At 48.7% G+C, this 19,252-nt stretch overlaps 2 protein-coding genes across 2 annotated transcripts in view; one reads left to right on the forward strand and one right to left on the reverse strand.

Moving 5' to 3' along the window:
- CDKL5 (cyclin dependent kinase like 5) overlaps positions 1 to 5,806 on the forward strand; it is a 229,516-nt gene extending 223,710 nt beyond the window's left edge. The window contains exons 19-20 of the mRNA XM_032756652.2: positions 1,093 to 1,176; positions 5,666 to 5,806. Of these exons, the coding sequence (XP_032612543.2) occupies positions 1,093 to 1,176; positions 5,666 to 5,760 (179 nt within the window). The 3' untranslated portion in view covers positions 5,761 to 5,806. The remainder of the gene's footprint in view (positions 1 to 1,092; positions 1,177 to 5,665) is intronic.
- RS1 (retinoschisin 1) overlaps positions 1 to 19,252 on the reverse strand; it is a 33,495-nt gene that overhangs the window by 5,794 nt on the left and 8,449 nt on the right. Inside the window, exons 2-4 of the mRNA XM_032756656.2 lie at positions 13,124 to 13,149; positions 12,143 to 12,248; positions 2,267 to 2,408 (exon numbers count right to left, since the gene is read on the reverse strand). Of these exons, the coding sequence (XP_032612547.1) occupies positions 2,267 to 2,408; positions 12,143 to 12,248; positions 13,124 to 13,149 (274 nt within the window). The remainder of the gene's footprint in view (positions 1 to 2,266; positions 2,409 to 12,142; positions 12,249 to 13,123; positions 13,150 to 19,252) is intronic.

Raw genomic sequence — 19,252 nt, forward strand, 5'->3', positions numbered from 1 at the left:
AAAAAAAAAAAAAAAAAAAAAAAAAACATGCAGGTGCATGGCTGTTAGACCACCAGCCCCTGCCCTCTGCTTGAGACTCCCGGGGTGAACCTTTCTGCGCATTTCACTCTCTTCACACCTATTTGTGTTTCCCTCGGATGGTGACATTCCTGCCTCGTGCAGAGCACTGACCCATGTGGATCTAGAAGGGCTTTGGACAAGTGTCAAGCCAGATAACTGTTGAAGCAACTAAGTTGTTTTTTTAGCTACATTCCTCATAAATTGTGGAAACCTATAGTAGTTCCCCCCGCTGCCTCCTTTTTTCCTTTTAGTGTGTATTTTAATTAGCTTTTAGGACTTAAGCCCTGGGCCACCTTCTCTTCTTTTTCCAGACTTACCCCTTGGGTGGCTCCTGACTTTTCGCTTCTATCCCAGACCTTTTCTAAATCCCAAATCCAGAGAGTTCAGTTGCCAGCTAGAGGACTTCTGTATGCCTCTCAGCATCTCAGATGAAACACGTCCCAATGTGAGCCCCTAAATGCCCCCACCCCACCCTGCTTTCAGACCCCACGTCTCTGAGTTAACCCCATCCTCGCATGCGTCCATGCTGGCCACCTGAGAACCATCCTGGGCCCCTCCTCTCCACCTCCAGGGCCCAATCCATCTATTGGCTCCATCTCCAAGTGCCTCAAATTCCTCTATTTCTGTCGGTCTCCACCGCCACCACTCTAGCCCGTGTCCCCCCCTTTCTTGCCACACCTCAGCTACTCTCCCTGGATTGCTCTGGCCCCACAGGAACCAGAGAACTTTTCTTAAAACACTAATGTGCTTGCGATACTCTTCGACTTAAAATCTTTATCCGGCAGAGTCTGCTAATTATCACCCGATACTCCCTTCCCATCCTCATTTGGTAATAGAACCCCTGAGTTTCATCTGGGCAAATGGCCATCTGGCTAAGATGGCATTTCCTAGTCTCCCTTGCAACTAGGTGGGGCCCCCTAACCAAACTCTGGTCAGTGGGATGTGGGCAGAAGTGGCCAATAGAATATGTTTGTGTTCTTAAAGGCAAATCATGTGCACTCTGCTGCTCTTTTGTTTCTCCCCACTAACTAGAATGTGGATGTGATGGCAGAAGATGGAGACACCATTCTGGACCCCAAGATAGACGTTTCATGTTAAGGACGACAGAACAACAAGGTAGAGTCTGGGCCCCTCATGCCATCAAGCTGCCATAACGACCCTAGACTACTGAATGAAACTTTTTTTTCTTTCTGAGACAGAGTCTTGCTCTGTCGCCCAGGCTGGTGTGCAGTGGCGCACAATCTCGGCTCACTGCAACCTCCGCCTCCCAGGTTCAAGCGATTCTCCTGCCTCAGCCTCCCAAGTAGCTGGGATTATAGCCACCTGCCACCATGCCTGGCTAATTTTTGTATTTTTAGTAGAGATGAGGTTTCACCATGTTGGCTAAGCTGGTCTTGAACTCCTGACCTCAGGTAATCTGCCCACCTCGGCCTCCCAAAGTGCTAGGATTACAGGCGTAAGCCACTGTGCCTGGCTGATGAATGAAACTTTTAAGTGAGCAAGAAACACACTTCTACATTAAGTCACTGTACTTTGGTGCTCCTTGTTACAACAGCACAAACCTGTATGCTAACTAATACGCACTCAGGGTCCTCCCATTATCCCTACAGTACGGACCACAGTCATTAACGTGGCTTCTAAGGTCCTGCACCATCTGACCTCTGCTTGCCTCTCCACCTTGTTTCACTTGTGCTTCAGCCTTGCTGCCCTGCTCATGTCCCCCATCCACACCCTGGAGGTATCATCCCAACTCAGGGCTTTTGCACCTGCTGTACCCCACGCCTCTTCCCCTCCCTCACCTGGCCAACTTCAAGTCACAGGTCAAATACGTTTTCCTTAGCCTTCGCTGGCTGCATGGATGAGGTCTTTCTTCCTTCATCTCTCCCCCAGCACTCATAAGTACATTCTGTGTCATTTGTTTATTAGAGAGGTCTATATTTTTTTTCTTTTTTGAGACAGGGTCTCACTCTGTCACCCAGGCTGTAGTGCAGTGGTGTGATCTCGGCTCACTGTAACCTCCGCTTCCCAGGTTCAAGCAATTCTCCTGCCTCAGCCTCCTGAGTAGCTGGGATTACAGACACGTGCCACCACGCCAGTTAATTTTTCTATTTTTAGTAGAGACAGGGTTTCACTGTGTTGGCCACGCTCGTAGAGAGGCCTATTTTTTTTAAAAGCACATGAAAAAAAATCCCCGGGCCCTGCTTACCCAAAGCCTTGACTGTTGAGCCGGGCCTTGTTTGCAGTCCACGAGGAATACCAGCCCACATACTGCTCCGGGTTAGAGCAGGTGATCTGGTCCGGTGTGACCTCCCCTGACTCGAAACCCAGGGGCTTGTGATATGGGCATTCTGGGAAAGGAAAAAGAATTCACATTCACACATATCTCAATACTCAATAAGCACCAGGTGACTGAAATAACAAAACAAACCCATCTGCTTTGCGCTTCGGAGATGGAGAAGGCTTTACCTGTCTCTGTGGTTCACAATGAGTACAGCTGGGTCTTCAACGGTTCACTACTCATGCGAGAAAGGAAAGAAGGATGAAGTAAAGGAATTGCCATAGAGACTCATAGCCTTTGTAAAAGCAGAGGGAAGTGGCTCTATGGCAACTTCACAAGGGGTGTGTGGAATTTTGAGAAATACTTCACCTCCTCCACCAACTTAGAGATCTAAAAACCAAGAGGTGCACAGTGAAATACCATATTTAAATGCCATACATCTTTATTTCCCCCATTAACACAGATTTAGCCATCCTGCCTGATGACGTCAGGTCTCTCGTTGTCCTTGGGCAGCAGATCATGCCAATTATAGGGACAAAACCACAGTGAGAGGCAAGAAGGGCAATTACATATTGAGATATAGAGAATGACTTCCTACTTGTAAATTGCAGTTTTCTCACCAGTCTAATGAAAAAAAAAATGGGTGAAATGTGCTTGGGGGACTGTTAAGTGAGAAACAGCTAAAAGGAACTGCTTTTTCCCAGTGGTAGTAGCCAAAGGTGGTTCTTCTGTGTTAATTGTCTCCCTCTTCCTCTCGTCTGTATGTCCCCTCACAGTAAAAACAGTATTGAGGCTGGGCGCGGTGGCTCATGCCTGTAATCCCAGCTACTCGGGAGGCTGAGGCAGGAGAATCGCTTGAACCGGGGAGGCGGAGGTTTCAGTGAGTCGAGGTGGTGCCTGCAGTGGCAGGCAGAGTGTTGAGTTACCTGGTCGGAGGCTGCCAATTTTCAACCCAGTATTCATTCATTCTCCCCTTCTTCTTCTTTTTTTTTTTTTTTCTTTTGAGACAGGGTCTCGCCCTGCCCTAGGCTATAGTGCAGTGTTGCTGTATCAGCCCACTGCAACCTCTGCCTCCTGGGCTCAAGCGATCCTGCCACCTCAGCCTCCTGAGTAGCTGGGACCACAGGTGCACTCCACCACACCCAGCTAATTTTTGTATTTTTTGTAGAGACAAGATTTTGCCATGTTCCCCAGGCTGGTCTCGAACTCCTGGGCTCAAGGGATCCACCTGCCTCGGCCTCCCAAGGCACTGGGGATTACAGGTGTGAACCATCACACCCAGTCTCCCCTTCTTTTTGACTAAAGAGCTCTCCTTTTATTGGGAGCACCAATGTAGCCAGCTGAATAAAGGGCCTTTCCCAGCCTCCTTTGCAGTTAGAAGTGCCCACGTGACATGACTTCTGACCAGTGAGATATAAAGACGGCCTGCTGGGATTTCTGGTCAGGTTTTGCTTGCCCCTTCTTTCTTCCTGTTGCCTAGATCACATCTGATAGTTGGTGTGACAGTAACCATCTTGCGCCATGTGAGTAAGGCCAAGAGAACTGCAGAGGCCGAGTGCAGTGGCTCATGCCTGTAATCCCACTGCTTTGGGAGGATCACTTGAGCCCAGGAGTTCAAGACCAGCCTGGGGCAACATAGGGAGACCCCATCTCGTGGCTCACGTCTGTAGTCCCAGCTACCGGGGAGGCTGAGGGAGGAGGATTGCTTGAGCCTAGGAGTCTGTGGCTGCAGTGAGCCATGATCACACCACTGCATTCCAGCCTGGGTGATAGACCCTGTCTCAAAAAAAAAAACAAAAAAACAAAACAAAAAAAAAAACCTGCAGAGACCTCAGCCTTAATAACCTTAAGTATTATAACTCCCCACCCCTAATTTTTTTTTTACCATGTGAGTTAAAACTCCTAAATCAATAAGCCAGTATTTAGGGGGTCTTGTACTTATAACCAAACCCAGTTCCTAACTGAATTTCTACAGAAAACAAATGGCAAATGTATTTTCCTTTTTTTGTTAGAGACCTGGTCTCGCTGTGTCGCACAGGCTGGAGTGCCGTGGCGCAGTCATAGCTCTCTGCAACTCTAACTCCTGGGCTCAAGCGATCCTCCCACCTCATTCTCCTAGTTTTCTGATGATGAATGATAAACTGCAATTAAGGCAAATCATAGTATTTTCTCCATCTGTAAATTTGAGTTCAGGTTGAAGGGCTGAACGTATTTACTGAGGCACCATTACCTGTACCCGTAAAACAAGGGCTGAAGTCTCTGGAGAATTTTTCAAAAGCCAGTAAAATTGAATGAAACATGCTTGCAGAGATGGCCATGCCCTGTCACCAGAGGCTAAAAACAGGCCAGCTTCAGACCCCTGGCCAGGGAGGCTTAACTTCCTTTCTGCCCCAATGCACCAAAGGAATAGGCCCGATCTCACTAGTATCTGCAGCTATGTGGGGCTGAGGGTGAGGGCACAGAATTTGTAGTTTACTGAGTACTCAAGACTTTGGGAGTCTGTTATGATCATATCAATTTCCGGGAGCGAGAAGAGGAGCACTTTGTGGGCCACTCAATCTTGCCTTGTGTGGTGGGCGAATCATCAGGGAGCTTATTAAGAATGCAGTTTTCAGAACTCCACCCCAGAGCAACTGCATTTTTAACAAGCTCACTTTTGAAAGGGCACTTTGAAAACCTTGGCCTGCCAGGGAAGACATTCTGTGGGCTGGAGATCCCGAGGACTGAGTGCCTGTGGACTCAAGGGCTCCTCCACCCCCGCGACACCCCTCCAGCTGGGAAGACGAGCCTGAGCGATCAGGAGGAGGGGCACAAGGCCAGGTGGGTGGGCAAAATTCTAACCTAGGGTGTCTCTGAGGCCCCTCCACTTTGAGCATTTGATGACTGAACCTCCTTCCCCTCCCCCCTCCCCCAGCTCAGGGCCACTAGCTCTGAGAGAGTAGGCAGAGGGGAAGGGAAAAAGCCAGCGCCACCTCTCCCAGTCATCTTATTCTTGGCACTTTGCTCTTCTTCGTCTGTTTCCCCTTCACATCTCTTGCCATTTTTTCCCAAATAGCCCATCTAACACTTCAGAGCGGTCTGTAGCCCTGCAGGGGTACCTGGCCAGGGCCAATGCCCTTGACAGCCTGGGAGGGCCTGTCCAGGCAGCAGAGAATGTGTGGCTCACTCTGCGATCTAAAGACCCGTGTGTCCAGACGTGGATGCTGCACTTACTCCCCAGGGAAGGTGACGCTCTCACTGTCACCTTGGCTTCAGCTGGTGTCTGGGAGCCGATGCCTGACTCCCGGGCCCCAAGCTTCATTCCACTGCCCTCTGAATATGTTCCAGGAGAATACTTCCGCTGTGGTGACCCAAAGAAGCCTCACACTCCGTGTGTCCCAAACCAAGCCCTTCATGGTCCAACCTCCAGTCCTGCTCCCTAACCAGTACTCCAGGTCCGAGGCACTTCCATGTTCCCGACACTCCAGGTCCGAGGCACTGATGCTTTCAGCTGCCCAACCCAGCAATCCGGTAAGCAGAGACTCTAGACCGGTGGGGCTCAGCCTGGGCTGCACCTCGGAATTGCCCGAGGAGCTGTAGAAATGCAGATGTTCAGGCCACACCCCCAGGGATTCTGACATCATTGGCCTGGGCATGGGAACAAAGCTGCAGGTGATTGTAATGGGTGGTCAAGGTCAAGCAGGCCTGCGTCCAGCCAATGACACCTGGGGTAGGGGCCCACCCTCTCAGCGTGAGCGCAGGCCAGTTGCTTAACCTCTCTGGGTCTCAGTCTCCTCATCTGTGAAATGGGGCATGATGTAGTACCTGTCTTCATAAAATTGCTGTAAGATTAAGTGAAACTGTTTGGAGATTGTAGAGTTCGTAGAGCACAGCATCTTGCCAAAAAGCAGCAGGTGCATGACATTGGTGGAGGTGAATTCGTGAGACTACATTGATACCTTCTTGAATTTTGCACGTTTTTCTGGCAAAGACTCGATAGGGAGGAAATCCATTGCCCCTCTATCCTACTCTGTTCTGTCCCCATTACCCTCCCCATCCCCCCACCACCGCACCCCCTGCCACACCCTCCAGAGAATGAGGCCAGCTTCATGTGACTAATGAATGGTTTCAGCTCTCCTCGCCCCAGGCAGGAGCAAGTTTGTGTGTGTGAGAGAGAGAGAGAGAGAGAGACAGAGAGACAGACAGAGAGACAGGGATGTGAGAGAGAAACTTGTCGACAGCATCCCTTAAGCTTATGGACCTGGAAGGTCTAGGCCTCACCAGGAATTAGCGCATTGCCCAAGAGAAGGAGGTCACAGCCCCAGCTAAAGTAGCAGGGATGTGGTGAGGGCCTGAGTGCAGCGGAGAGGGACCTGATTCCCCTGAGGGGCTGGACTGGCATGGGTTTGGGAGCCCTAAGCTCTGGGCACGCTCAGAAAACTTGGGAAGGTCCCTCAGTATGACTCAGTATGGCTCAGAGGGAGAGGAGCCACCCGTGAGGCGTCTGCCTTCCAATGGGGCTGTGGCCAGCCTGCCCTCGCCAGCTCGTGGGGGGTTCATGTAGTCTAAACGGGGAGAAAAGACCTTCAAAAATCCTGTCTGCAGACTCCTCACAGGCCATTACAAGGGGGCACTCCGGCTGGATTTCTTCTAACATGGAAAAATAGAAAATGTGGCATTTCCCACACTATGTGTGCCCTGAAGAAGAGCACACTCCAATTCTCTTATTGTGATTTTTCCTGACTTCTTCTCCTTTCCTCTTCCTTCTGTGGGCCTGGATGAGCTCTTTTCAGGTCCACATGTGGCCTGCAGGCTTTCCCTGAGGCCATCCCCTGCCGTCCACACCCCTTCGCCTGGCCCCCCATGCCTCAGCCTTCAGATCTCTGCCCGCCCTGAGCTGGCTGAGGGGCCCCAGGTCTACCTCCCCAGCACCCTCCACATCTGTCACGCACCCCTCCTCCTTGGGCGTACTTCACTGCCATCTCCCCTTGCCTGCCTCCGTCCCCATTCTCCCCCTAGCTGAGCAGAATGCCCACAGGTGCTGGGCACTCTCTAGGTATTGACTGGACAGATGGACGGAGGGATGAATGAACACACACTGTCGCCCCATCTGGGGACAAGCATAGGAAATGGCATTTCGAAACAGACAGCAGAGGCCTCAGGGAAGAAGCAGACGCTGACTGTGACCTCTGGCCTAATCAAAAGAAACCATAAATTGAGTAGATGCTAGAAGGCAACATAAATAGTGTTGTGAAAGAATTAAGGGGATCCGGCCGGGCACGGTGGCTCACGCCTGTAATCCCAGCACTTTGGGAGGCCGAGGTGGGCGGATCACGAGGTCAGGAGATCAAGACCATCCTGGCTAACATGGTGAAACCCCATCTCTACTAAAAATACAAAAAATTAGCCGGGCGTGGTGGCAGACGCCTGTAGTCCTAGCTACTCGGGAGGCTGAGGCAGGAGAACGGCGTGAATCCGGGAGGCGGAGCTTGCAGTGAGCCGAGATTGCGCCACTGCACTCCAGCCTGGGTGACAGAGCAAGACTCCGTCTCAAAAAAAAAAAAAAAGAAAGAAAGAATTAAGGGGATCCTAGGCTGGGTGCAGTGGCTCATGCCTGTAATCCCAGCACTTTGGGAGGCCAAGGCAGGAGGATCACCTGAGGTCAGGGGTTCGAGACCAGCCTGGCCAACACGGTGAAACCCCATCTCTACTAAAAATACAAAAATTAGCCAAGTGCAGTGGTGGGCACCTGTAATCCCAGCTACTTGGGAGGCTGAGACAGGAGAATCGCTTGAACCCAGGAGGCAGAGGTTGCAGTGAGCCGAGATTGCGCCACTGCACTCCAGCCTGGGCGACAGAGCCAGACTCCATTTCAAAAAAAAAAAAAAAACTAAGGGGATCCTTATCAGACACACACAGAATATGACCTTCCCGAGTTTTCCACCCAGTGTCACTTTGTTGTTACAGCTATTAGACCTGTTTCTATACTCATTTCACCCTTAGGGAAAAGCCTACATCTTCTGTGGCTCAAATGGCTCTTCTGAGCCATGATGTGATCATGAGATAGATAAAGGCATATTTGCAATATGTTGCCAGCCCAAGGCTGTGTATATTTCATATTCTAGCCTTTTTACTTTAGTGGCTACTTTCTGAGTTTGTAGGCAGGCTTATAAAGAATGCAGATCTAAAGAAACACAGAATTCAGGGACTTTCTTAACACAAGATTCCAGACAGATGTGAATAGTGTTATGCATAGATATTAGACTTGAATATATGTGACAATATAGTAGAGTACAGAAGAAAATATGTAGGATAATATTTCTGGAAGAATGGATTGTAAGCTCAAGCATCATATAGAATAGAAAATCTAGAATCAAAATGAACCATTAGCAAACCAGTGGATTTCTTATACTTTTGATAATTTCCCTACCCTATTTTTTGCTCTCAGAGTGCCGGGGTAATCTTAGCTCAACGGTGGAAAAGACAGAGCTTTTAGTATTTTTAATAGCATTAAAGTGAAGATTAGGAGGCCAGAATGCATGTGGCCTTCTGCTCCATGGGGGGCCCGGGCATTAGTCAGAGTGCACCTGCTAGTGCCTCCTGGCAGCTCTGAGTGACCCTGCTGTCCTTCTGTGCTTTCCAGGGTTCTCTGTCTTCGTGAGACAGGCTGTGAGGGAAGCCCTGATTCACAGGGCCCAGGTAAACCAAGCTGCACTCCTGACATACCATGAGAATCTGTGGCACTGACGGGCAAGTGACTTCTGCAAGCCTGTGGCTGGTCCCAATGCCCTGAATCATCTCTCTCATGGAAGAACCAATTAACACCAATGAATCAACCATTAACGCTGAGGTTGAGTTTTCCTTTCTGAAAATATCTGCGTTGTTAAGAATAAAAACCAGGGCCAGGTGCAGTGGCTCACGCCTGTAATCCCAGCACTTTGGGAGGCCGAGCGGGTGCGTTGCCTGAGCTCAGGAGTTCGAGACCAGCCTGGGCAACACGGTGAAACCCCGTCTCTACTAAAATACAAAAAATTAGCCAGGCGTGGCAGCGTGCGCCTGTAGTCCCAGCTACTTGGGAGGCTGAGGCAGGAGAATTGCTTGAACCCGGGAGGTGGGGGTTGCAGTGAGCTGAGATCACGCTACTGTACTCCAGCCTGGGAGACAGAGTGAGATTCCATCTCAAAAAAAATAAAAAGATAAAAATAAAAAAAGAACAAAACCCCAAAAACAGTGGAGAGAGGAGAACACTTAAGCTAAAAGAATTTCTAATTTTAGAACCTCAAGCTCATGACAGCTGTGTAGGGGAGACAGCTTTGGGGACCAGGGTCAATATCACATCCCTCAAACACATGACTCTTCTCTCTCTTTTTTTGGGGGAGGGGAGGACAAGGTCTCTGTCTGTTGCCCAGGCTGGAGTGCAGTGATATGACTATGGCTCACTGCAGCCTCAACCTCCAGGGCTCAAGCGATCTTCCCACCTCGGCCTCCCGAGTAGCTGGGACTACAGGCACACGCCACCGTGCCCCCCATCTGGAGATGGGGTTTCGTCATGTTGCCCAGGCTGCACATGGCCCTTTCTTGAAGTGTCCAACTAGATTGGGCCAATGAAGCCAATCCACATAAACAATGTCTTTTCAATTTCTTCTTAGACAGAACTTACTTGGAACGGAATTCCAGGAGGTCTCATGCCTCTAGTGAAAAGAACATTCGTTACCACTAAATGGTAAATTTCTCTAAGGTGGAGACGATGCCTTCATTTCTGTCTCCTTGTCAGTGCCTGACACATCATAGGCACATGTTGAAAGATGGGTGAATTGAGTTATAAATGGATTATTAATGAGGGTGCGTCAATATTGACTGAGCCAATCATACCAACATTTAATGGCTGCATGAGCTCATGCCATGGAGCCTGAGGGGATGTCCTCACGATTGGGACCCCACAGTTCCCTTGGAAAACAAACTTAGTTCAGAAATGACTTCCCCTTCAGAAAGCAGGAAAATCACGCAGTAGAAACCATTGTACCCTACCCTCCCACACACACATTGCAATTTACTTTTTTAATGCAAATTTAATGAAATAATGAAAAGAGCCTCACACACAGACGCACAAACCTGTCTCTTGTGAAGCTATTATTAGGCAATTGTGTAAAGTAAATGAAGTGGCACAATAGCATCATAACCCTGGAGAGGCAGCAAGGCCAGTTTCATGCAAAACAAGCTCTGAGCATGGAAAGGATTTAAGCATTGCAAATATTTGCAGGGGCTGCCCAAGCCCCTGAAAATTGGATCTGCTCACTCCCTCCTCACAGTATGAGCTCTTAGGAGGCTGGTAGAAAAGAAACCAACCTTTATTCAACAGTGTGCTAGTACCCCACAGGCTGCTTTAATGCCTCATCTTATTTATTCCTTGTTGACAACCCCGTAGAGCAGAGGTCAACAAACTATGACCCATGGGCCATATCTGGCCCTCTGCTTGTTTTGTAAATAAAGTTTTATTGGAACCCAGCCATGTTTGAGCATTTCCACATTGTTTATGGCTGCTTTCCAAGACAAGAGCAGAATGGACTAGTTGTGACAGATTATTTGGTCCACGAAGCCACAAATATTTCCTCTCTCCTCCTTTACAAAATTTGCTGGCCCCCTGTCTTAGACATAGGCTACACCAGCTGCAGAACAAATTGGCCTGGAAATTTCAGAGGCTCCACGAAACAGGTTTATTTTTCACTCAGGCAACTGGTCTACTGTGGGTAGGCAGGGGGTTCTGCTCCACGTGATCAGCCTGAGACCAGGTTGCAGAAAAAGCCACTATTTCAACAGGTGGCTTCACAGCAGGAAAGGGAGAGCTGGAGAGTTGAGTGCCAGCCCTTCAAGTGCCATTTTCGAAGTGGCCTGCTCACCTTGGCTGGAGCTGTTTGGATGGCACCACCTGATCAATTACAACGGGGCTGGGCAATAGGAGGGAAGCACATGGCTGTCTGGTGAGCAAGCAGTATCCAGGCATGGTGCTATCATCACCTCCATTGGACAGACAAGGAAAAAAGTGGCAGTCCCAGAGTTCAGATGTGACACAGCCAGGATTCCATCCCTCATCTTCCTGGCTCTACAGCCTGTGCTCTTTTCAAAATTCCAGGCTGCCTAGCATTAATTTCTTTTCTTTTCTTTTCCTTTTTTTTTTTTTTTTTTTTTTTGAGACAGGCTCTCACTCTGTCACCCAGGCCAAAGTGCAGTGGTACGATCACTGCTCGCTGCAACCTCCACCTCCTGGCTTCAAGCAATCCTCCCACCTCAGCCTCCTGAATAGCTGGGACCACAGGCGCAAGCCACCACACCCAGATAATTTTTGTATTCTTAGTAAAGACAAGGTTTCGCCATGTTGCCCAGGCGAGTCTCAAACTCCTGAGCTCAAGCAGTCCGCCCGCCTCGGTCTCCCAAAGTGCTGGGATTACAGGCGTGAGCCACTGTGCCCGTCCTCCCATTAGTTTATTTTCAATCAGTCTCATTCATCGATTTCATTGAAAGTTAGATCCCATCCTACTACCCCAGCCTGGAGACATGGAGATCTAGGGAGCTGTTTCTGAACACTGACATCACGCCATGTGTTGAAGCAGGGGCCATTGTGAGATTCGAAGCTCAGAGGCCAACTGGAGAAAACCCACATTAACATAGGCTTAATAATAGTAATAAATGAATACACACAGCTACCACTCATCTTTCATTCTAAAGATGGGGGTAGCGTTCAGGGGGTTAATTCAGCCGAGTGGGAAAAAGGAAGAGAAATGGGGTGTTCCGAATGACTGTTCCATCCCAAGGACAGGGGATACTCACCTGGTATACAGTCCAAGGAGGTGGCACCTGCAGACCACAGAGCATTGGGTCCTCCTTGGCAATCGCACTTGCATGCTTTTTGGTACCAGGGGTCCTCGCCTTCATCCTGCAGCCAACCAGAGAGGCAGGGCAGAAAAGTCACAGTCAAAGGCAACTGTGGTTGCCCCCCCGGAGTGATCACACTCATTCCTTATGCGTCGTCTATAGCAGCTTTGCTACAATGGCCAAATTGAGCTATTAATCCAGCCTTAATACACACAGCTACCACTCATCTTCCATTCTAAATAAGTAAAATGTCTGCCACCCTGGGTGACCAACTAATAATCTCACAGATACACCCATCTAGAGGGCACTGTTCACCCCATGATAGTTATCTTCAGGAGTTTGGGGAGCCCCAATCCAAGTTTAGACTCTTCACATCCCCTAGAAGTTCCTATGTGGAGATAGATTCAAGAGTGTGCCATCTGATTGAAGACCTGCTTTACTTTCATTCTCTCATTCAAACACCAATCGTGGAGCTTGCCTAGGTGGAATGTGCTACTGTCACCATCACCTAAAAAATACTTTTTTTTGAGACAGAGTCTCACTTTGTCGCCCAAGCTGGAGTGCAGTGGTGTGATCTCGGCTCACTGCAGCCTCTGCCTCCTGGGTTCAAGCGATTCTCTTGCCTCAGCCTCCCAAGTAGCTAGGATTACAGGTATGCACTACCACACCTGGCTAATTTTTGTATTTTTTAAGTAGAGACAGGGTTTCACCATGTTGGCGAGGCTGGTCTCAAACTCCTGACCTCAATTGATCTGCCTGCTTTGGCCTCCCAAAGTGTTGGGATTGCAGGCATGAGCCACCATGCCCAGCCAAAATATATTTCAAAATACATTTAAAAACAAACAAACAAAGTGATAGTCCTCTATGTTATTTTTGGCTAGGAAAATTTTCAAAAGCACTATGCATGTACATTACAGCTTTCTTACTGTTACATACCTCGGTAGATGATAATCCCAATGTGGCTAAAGCAAAAGGATGAGACAGAAAAAATCTAATTAATGAAAGAGAAATCCAACAGCATCACTTGTTACATGGAAAAGTGAAATAGAAATAGTCACATGAAAGCTACCAACATCCCTTCTGGAAGAAGTCATGGGAAGTAAATATCTGCCAGGAAAAACATCCGCAGATGCTAAGAAGCTAGGGACGGTAAAATTAAACAGAAAGAACAAGATCATCATTATAGGGCCGGTGCAGCGGCTCACACCTGTAATCCCAGCACTTTGGGAGGCCAAGGCGGGCCTAACACTTAGGCCAGGAGTTCGAGACCAGCCTGGGCACCATGACAAACTCCGTCTCTACAAAAAATACAAAAATTAGCTGGGCATGCATGGTGGCACGCTCCTGTAATCTCAGCTACTCAGGAGGCTGAGGCAGGAGAATCGCTTGAACCTGGGAGGCGGAGGTTGCAGTGAGCCAAGATCGCTGCACTGCACTCCAGCCTGGGTGACAGAGCGAGACTCTGTCTCAAAAACAAACAAAAAAAAGATAATCAATATTTTTGTTTGTTATAGAATTTTGGAAACTACATTAATGTAGCAAAGCGGACAGGGCAGGGAGAGGAAAACACCTATATTTGTTACCACCAAAGCCAACACTGTTAACATTTTATTATAAATATTTCCCGTCATTTCCTGTCATTTTTCTATGTGTATTTTTAAATATATTTGAGAACTTACTATGTAAACAATGTTGTATCCTGTTTTCCCTTTCATTTAACCCTAACAGTGTGAAGTTTTTCTGTTTTTTTTTCTTTTTTTCTTTCTTTTTTTTTTTTGAGATGGAGTTTCACTCTTATTGCCCAGGCTGGAGTGCAATGGCGCAATGTCGGCTCACTGCAACCTCTGCCTCCTAGGTTCAAGCGATTCTCCTGCCTCAGCCTCCCAAGTAGCTGGGATTACAGGTGCGTGCCACCACACACAGCTAATTTTTTGTATTTTTAGTAGAGACAGGGTTTCGCTATGTTGGCCAGGCTGGTCTCGAACTCCTGACCTCAGGTGATCCTCCTGCCTCGGCCTCCCAAAGTGCTGATATTACAGGCGTGAGCCACCATGCCCGGCCCAAGGTTTTTCTTTTATTAAATCTTCATCATCATCATCATCATCATCGTCGTCGTCCCTTGTGTCTGCCCAATGTGCTCTTCAGGAGTTGATTCCCGGTTCCCTCACTGTGCCACAATTAGGTGATTTAGGATTAAGACATTGTTTAGAAATTATTTTATAGGTTTGCTTGTAATATACAGGAAATATCAAACCACAATCAAAGTATAAGTACCATATACATAATGTGGGAAAATTGAAAGTGTGCAACATTTAACATAAAACTGACATATAAGCTCTCTTTATAGAAGCATGAATAAAGAGAATGAATTCACACTTTAGCAGGTAAAGAGTTTGCATGTATTAGCAGAAACTGATTGTTTAAAGCCTCACTGTCCAATGTAGTCATGACTAGTCCCATGTGGTATTGGAATTTAAATTAATTAAAATTGGCTGGGCGGGGTAGCTCATGCCTGTAATCCTAGCACTTTGGGAGGCTGAGACAGGCCGATCACTTGAGGTCAGGAGTTCGAGACCAGCCTGGCCAGCATGGTGAAACCCTGTCTCTACTAAAAATACAAAAATCAGCTGGGCTTTGTGGCAGGCACCTGTAATCCTAGCCACTTGGGAGGCTGAGGCAGGAGAATCACTTGAAACCTGGGTTGCAGTGAGCCGATATTGCACCACTGCACTCCAGTCTGGGCAACTGAGTGAGACTCCGTCTCGAAAAATAAAATAAATTAAATTAATTAAAACTATCAAAATAAAAAGTTCAATTCTTCAGTCAAACCAGCCACATTTCAAGTGCTTCAGAGCCACATGAAACTAGTGGCTACTGTACTGGCTAAGAAGATACAGAACGTTTCTATCATCGCAGAAGGTTGCATTGGACACTGCTGGTTTAAAGCACTGACGGGGTGCAGGAAACGCTACCACCAAATATGGCACCTGGACACACAAGGAAACTGAGAAAACTGCAGAAGCAGGAAGGTCTCTCTGACCTGCTCCTGCCCCCTCTCTCCTGAAGCTGGCCATAGAAACAAAAGCAGCCCTTAACCCTTTCTCTCCTGTAATGCGCCATCGAATTCCTTTCACCTCTTCTTCCCTGAAGCAGGCCATCAAACCTAGGAAGGTCAGTCTAATCTTCTCCCCTGAAGACCCTCATGTGACAGGTGTCCTGCCCTATACCCGGAGGGAAAGAGTATCACACAGGGGCACCAACACGAATCTGAACAAACAGGCCTTGTTATGCCTTTCTCATTTATTACCATTAGATCATACCCTTTGATCCTCCAATCATATTTCCACACAACTGTCCACAAAAATGCACAGATCTTCCTGTTTCGTGGGGTCTTCCATCTCTGAAAGCTCCTGTGCCATGTAAAACTTATTAAATAAGTGTGGATGGTTTTCCCTCATTAATCTGTCTTTCGTCGTAGGGGTCTCAGTCACGAACCTTGAGATAAGTGAGGAAAAGTGCTTACTTTTTCTCCCCTACACCACCAAAACTCCATTTCCCAGACTTGTTTTTGTTTTCTTTTGAGACTGGCTCGCTGCAACCTCCGCCTTCCAGGTTCAAGCGATTCTCCTGCCTCAGCCTCCCGAGTAGCTGGGATTACAGCCACCATGCCCAGCTAATTTTTGTATTTTTAGTAGAGGCTGGGTTTTGCCATGTTGCCCAGGCTGGTTTTGAACTCCTGACCTTAGGTGATCCACCTGCCTTGTCCTCCCAAAGTGCTGGGATTACAGGTGTGAGCCACCACACCCGGCATTCCCAGACATTTTGAACAAAACAAATACCTTTCTTTCTTTTCTGATGATAAAAAAATTTCAGACAAAACCCGAGTGTAAAAAATGGAAATGAAAGTCCCTCCTTTAACCACTTTGCTATTTAAAAAGTGAATCTGATGCTCACAAAAAGCTTTTAGAAACCACACAAAGCCTTTATCATCACAAGTATAAAAGCTTTAATTTCAATAATACACATTTCCCTGCTCTGCAACCACTTTTTTTGTGTCCACTGTAGTCCTGGCACTATACTAGGGCGGGGCCTTCTGAAATGGAAGCCTCACTCTCTGCTCACAAGGGGCTTGAGGACCTAGGAGAAGACAGGCCACTGGACCATGCCCATGGTGAGTACTTCGATGGGCTATGCAGGGGCGGCAGTGGGAGTGAAGCGCACATGTCTCTTAGCCTAGGAAGATTCAGGGCCACCCTCACCTGCAGCCACCACACTGCTGTCTCTCCTGGGTCCTTGTTCCACTGGTTACTCACCCGCTATGGGCAGAATTGACCTTCTCAGGTAGCAATGAAGGTTAGGGAGCGCCATCTTTGTAGCAGGCCACCAGAGTCCCTGCTATGATCTGAATGTTAGTGTCCCCCCAAAATTCATATGTTGAAACCCAATCACCAATGTGGTAGTAGTAAGATGTGGGGCCTTTGGGAGGTGATTAGGCTTTGCCCTCATACATGGGATTAGTATCTGTGTAAAAGAGACTCCAGGGAGCTAGTGAAACAGGAAAGGTCCCCTTGTCCCCATCTCAGGGCATGCAAGGGAGGTGTGGCTCGCTTCTTCAGTGCCCCGCTGCTCAAACCTCTAGGGGAGCATACAGACGGGCAGGCTGTGGGGCTCCAAACCCACGGCAGTGTCTAGGGGTGAATGTTTACAGCTGAGGCCCCAGCACGCATGTGTTACAGGGTGCTCTTTTAGTTTGCCGTCTGTAGGCGGCTTGTGTTAGTCAGCTCCATTAGACTCGTCTCCCTGTCTTCTCACAAGGACAGAAAGCTTTCTGTATCTCAGGGTTCTTGCCTTGGGGTATCGGAAGAATCAGATCACACGTGGGCTTGCAGAATGAGTGCAAGGTTTTATTGAGTGGAAGGAGCTCTCAGCAGATAGGGGAGCCAGAAGGAAGATGCTTTTCTCCTGGAGTCAGGCTTGCTAGGTGGCCCCACTCTTCTCTGACAGCCCGGCCAAACTCCACCTGGTTCCACCGGTTGATGGCCTGGGGCTGCCGGCGTCTATCGTGTGCTCTTCCGCCGGCGCACTCCTCCCAACGCTTTCTGCACGTCCAGCGACTTGTGTCTTCTTCCGCCAATGTGCTCCTCTCGACATCCAGCCGCTTGTGTGTCTGCCTGCTAGGGTCTTGGAGTTTTGATAGGCACAGGATGGGGGCGTGGTGGGCCAGGGTGGTCTTGGGAAATGCAGCATTTGGGCACGAAGGCAAGAGTGCCTGTCCTCACCTAGGTCCGTGGGCACAGGCCTGGGGGTGGAGCCCGAGGCAGGGACCACGCGCTGCCCCCTTCCAGTATCACTAGTTTGCCCCTTCCGCCATGGGAGGGCACAGCAAGAAGGTGCCAGGGATGAAGCAGGAAGCAGGGTCTCACCAGACCCAAATCTGCTGGCACCTTGATCGTGGACTTCCCAGCCCCCAGTATTGTAAGAAATAAATGTCTGTGGTTTATAAGCCGCCTAGTTTATGGTATTTTATTATAGCTTCTCAAACAAAGACAGTCCCTCAATGTCAGACTCTGTGCTGACTGAGGAAGTTAACAATGACTTTAAAAAAAAATTATTATTATACTTTAAGTTATAGGGTACATGTGCACAACGTGCAGGTTTGTTGCATATGTATACATGTGCCATGTTGGTGGACTGCACCCGTTAACTCGTCATTTACATTAGGTATATCTCCTAATGCTATCCCTCCCCGCTCCCCCCACCCCACGACAGGCCCCAGTGTGTGATGTTCCCTGCCCTGTGTCCAAGTATTCTCATTGTTCAATTCCCACCTATGAGTGAGAACATGCGGTGCTGGGTTTTCTGTCCTTGCGATAGTTTGCTCAGAATGATGGTTTCCAGCTTCATCCATGTCCCTACATGAACTCATCCTTTTTTTTTTTTTTTTTTTGAGACGGACTCTCGCTCTGTCGCCCAGGCTGGAGTGTAGTGGCGCGATCTCGGCTCACTGCAAGCTCTGCCTCTCGGGTTCACTCCATTCTCCTGCCTCAGCCTCTTAAGTAGCTGGGACTACAGGCGCTCGCCACCACACCTGGCTAGTTTTTTGTATTTTTAGTAGAGACGGGGTTTCACCGTGTCAGCCAGGATGATCTCGATCTCCTGACCTCATGATCCGCCCACCTCGGCCTCCCAAAGTTCTGGGATTACAGGCGTGAGCCACTGCGCCTGGCCTCATCCTTTTTAATAGCTGCGTAGTATTCCATGGTGTATATGTGCCACGTTTTCTTAATCCAGTCTATCACTGATGGACATTTAGGTTGGTTCCAAGAACAATGACTTTTTTTTTTTTTTGGGATGGAATTTCACTCTTGTTGCCCAGGCTGGAGCGCAGTGGCACGATCTCGGCTCACCACAACCTCCACCTCCTGGGTTCAAGCGATGCTCCTGCCTCAGCTTCCTGAGTAGCTGGGATTACCAGCATGAGCCACCACGCCCGGCTAATTTTGTATTTTTAGTAGAGACAGGGTTTCACCATGTTGGTTAGGCTGGTCTGGAACTCTGGACCTCAGGTGATCCACCTGCCTTGGCCTCCCAAAGTACTGGGATTACAGGCGTGAGCCACCGCGCCTGGCTTTTTTTTTTTTTGAGACAGGGTCTTACTCTGTCACCCAGGCTGGAGTGCAGTGGCAATCATAGCTCACTGCAGCCTTGAACTCCTGGGCTCAAGCCATCCTCTCACCTCAGCACCCCATGGTAGCTGGGACTACAAGCCCGTGCCACCACACCCAATATTTTTAAACATATTTTTTATAGCGATGGAGGTCTCCCTATGTTGCCCAGGCTGGTCTTGAGCTCCTGGGCTCAAGCAATCCTCTGGCCTCGGCCTCCTGAAGTGCTGGGATTACAGTCGTGAGCTGCTGCACCCAGCCAACTTCTTATTTTCAAATCCAATGGACTCTTCCCAACACTGACCTTCCATCTTCACACCGCAATGTTGGGCGCTGTCAGTCCCATCTTCCTTTAGCTTCCACCACTCTGGATACACCTTCTCAGTCTCCTTTGAGAGCT

Source organism: Hylobates moloch, unplaced genomic scaffold, assembly GCF_009828535.3.
Source record: "Hylobates moloch isolate HMO894 unplaced genomic scaffold, HMol_V3 SCAFFOLD_7, whole genome shotgun sequence".
Lineage (NCBI taxonomy): Eukaryota > Metazoa > Chordata > Mammalia > Primates > Hylobatidae > Hylobates > Hylobates moloch.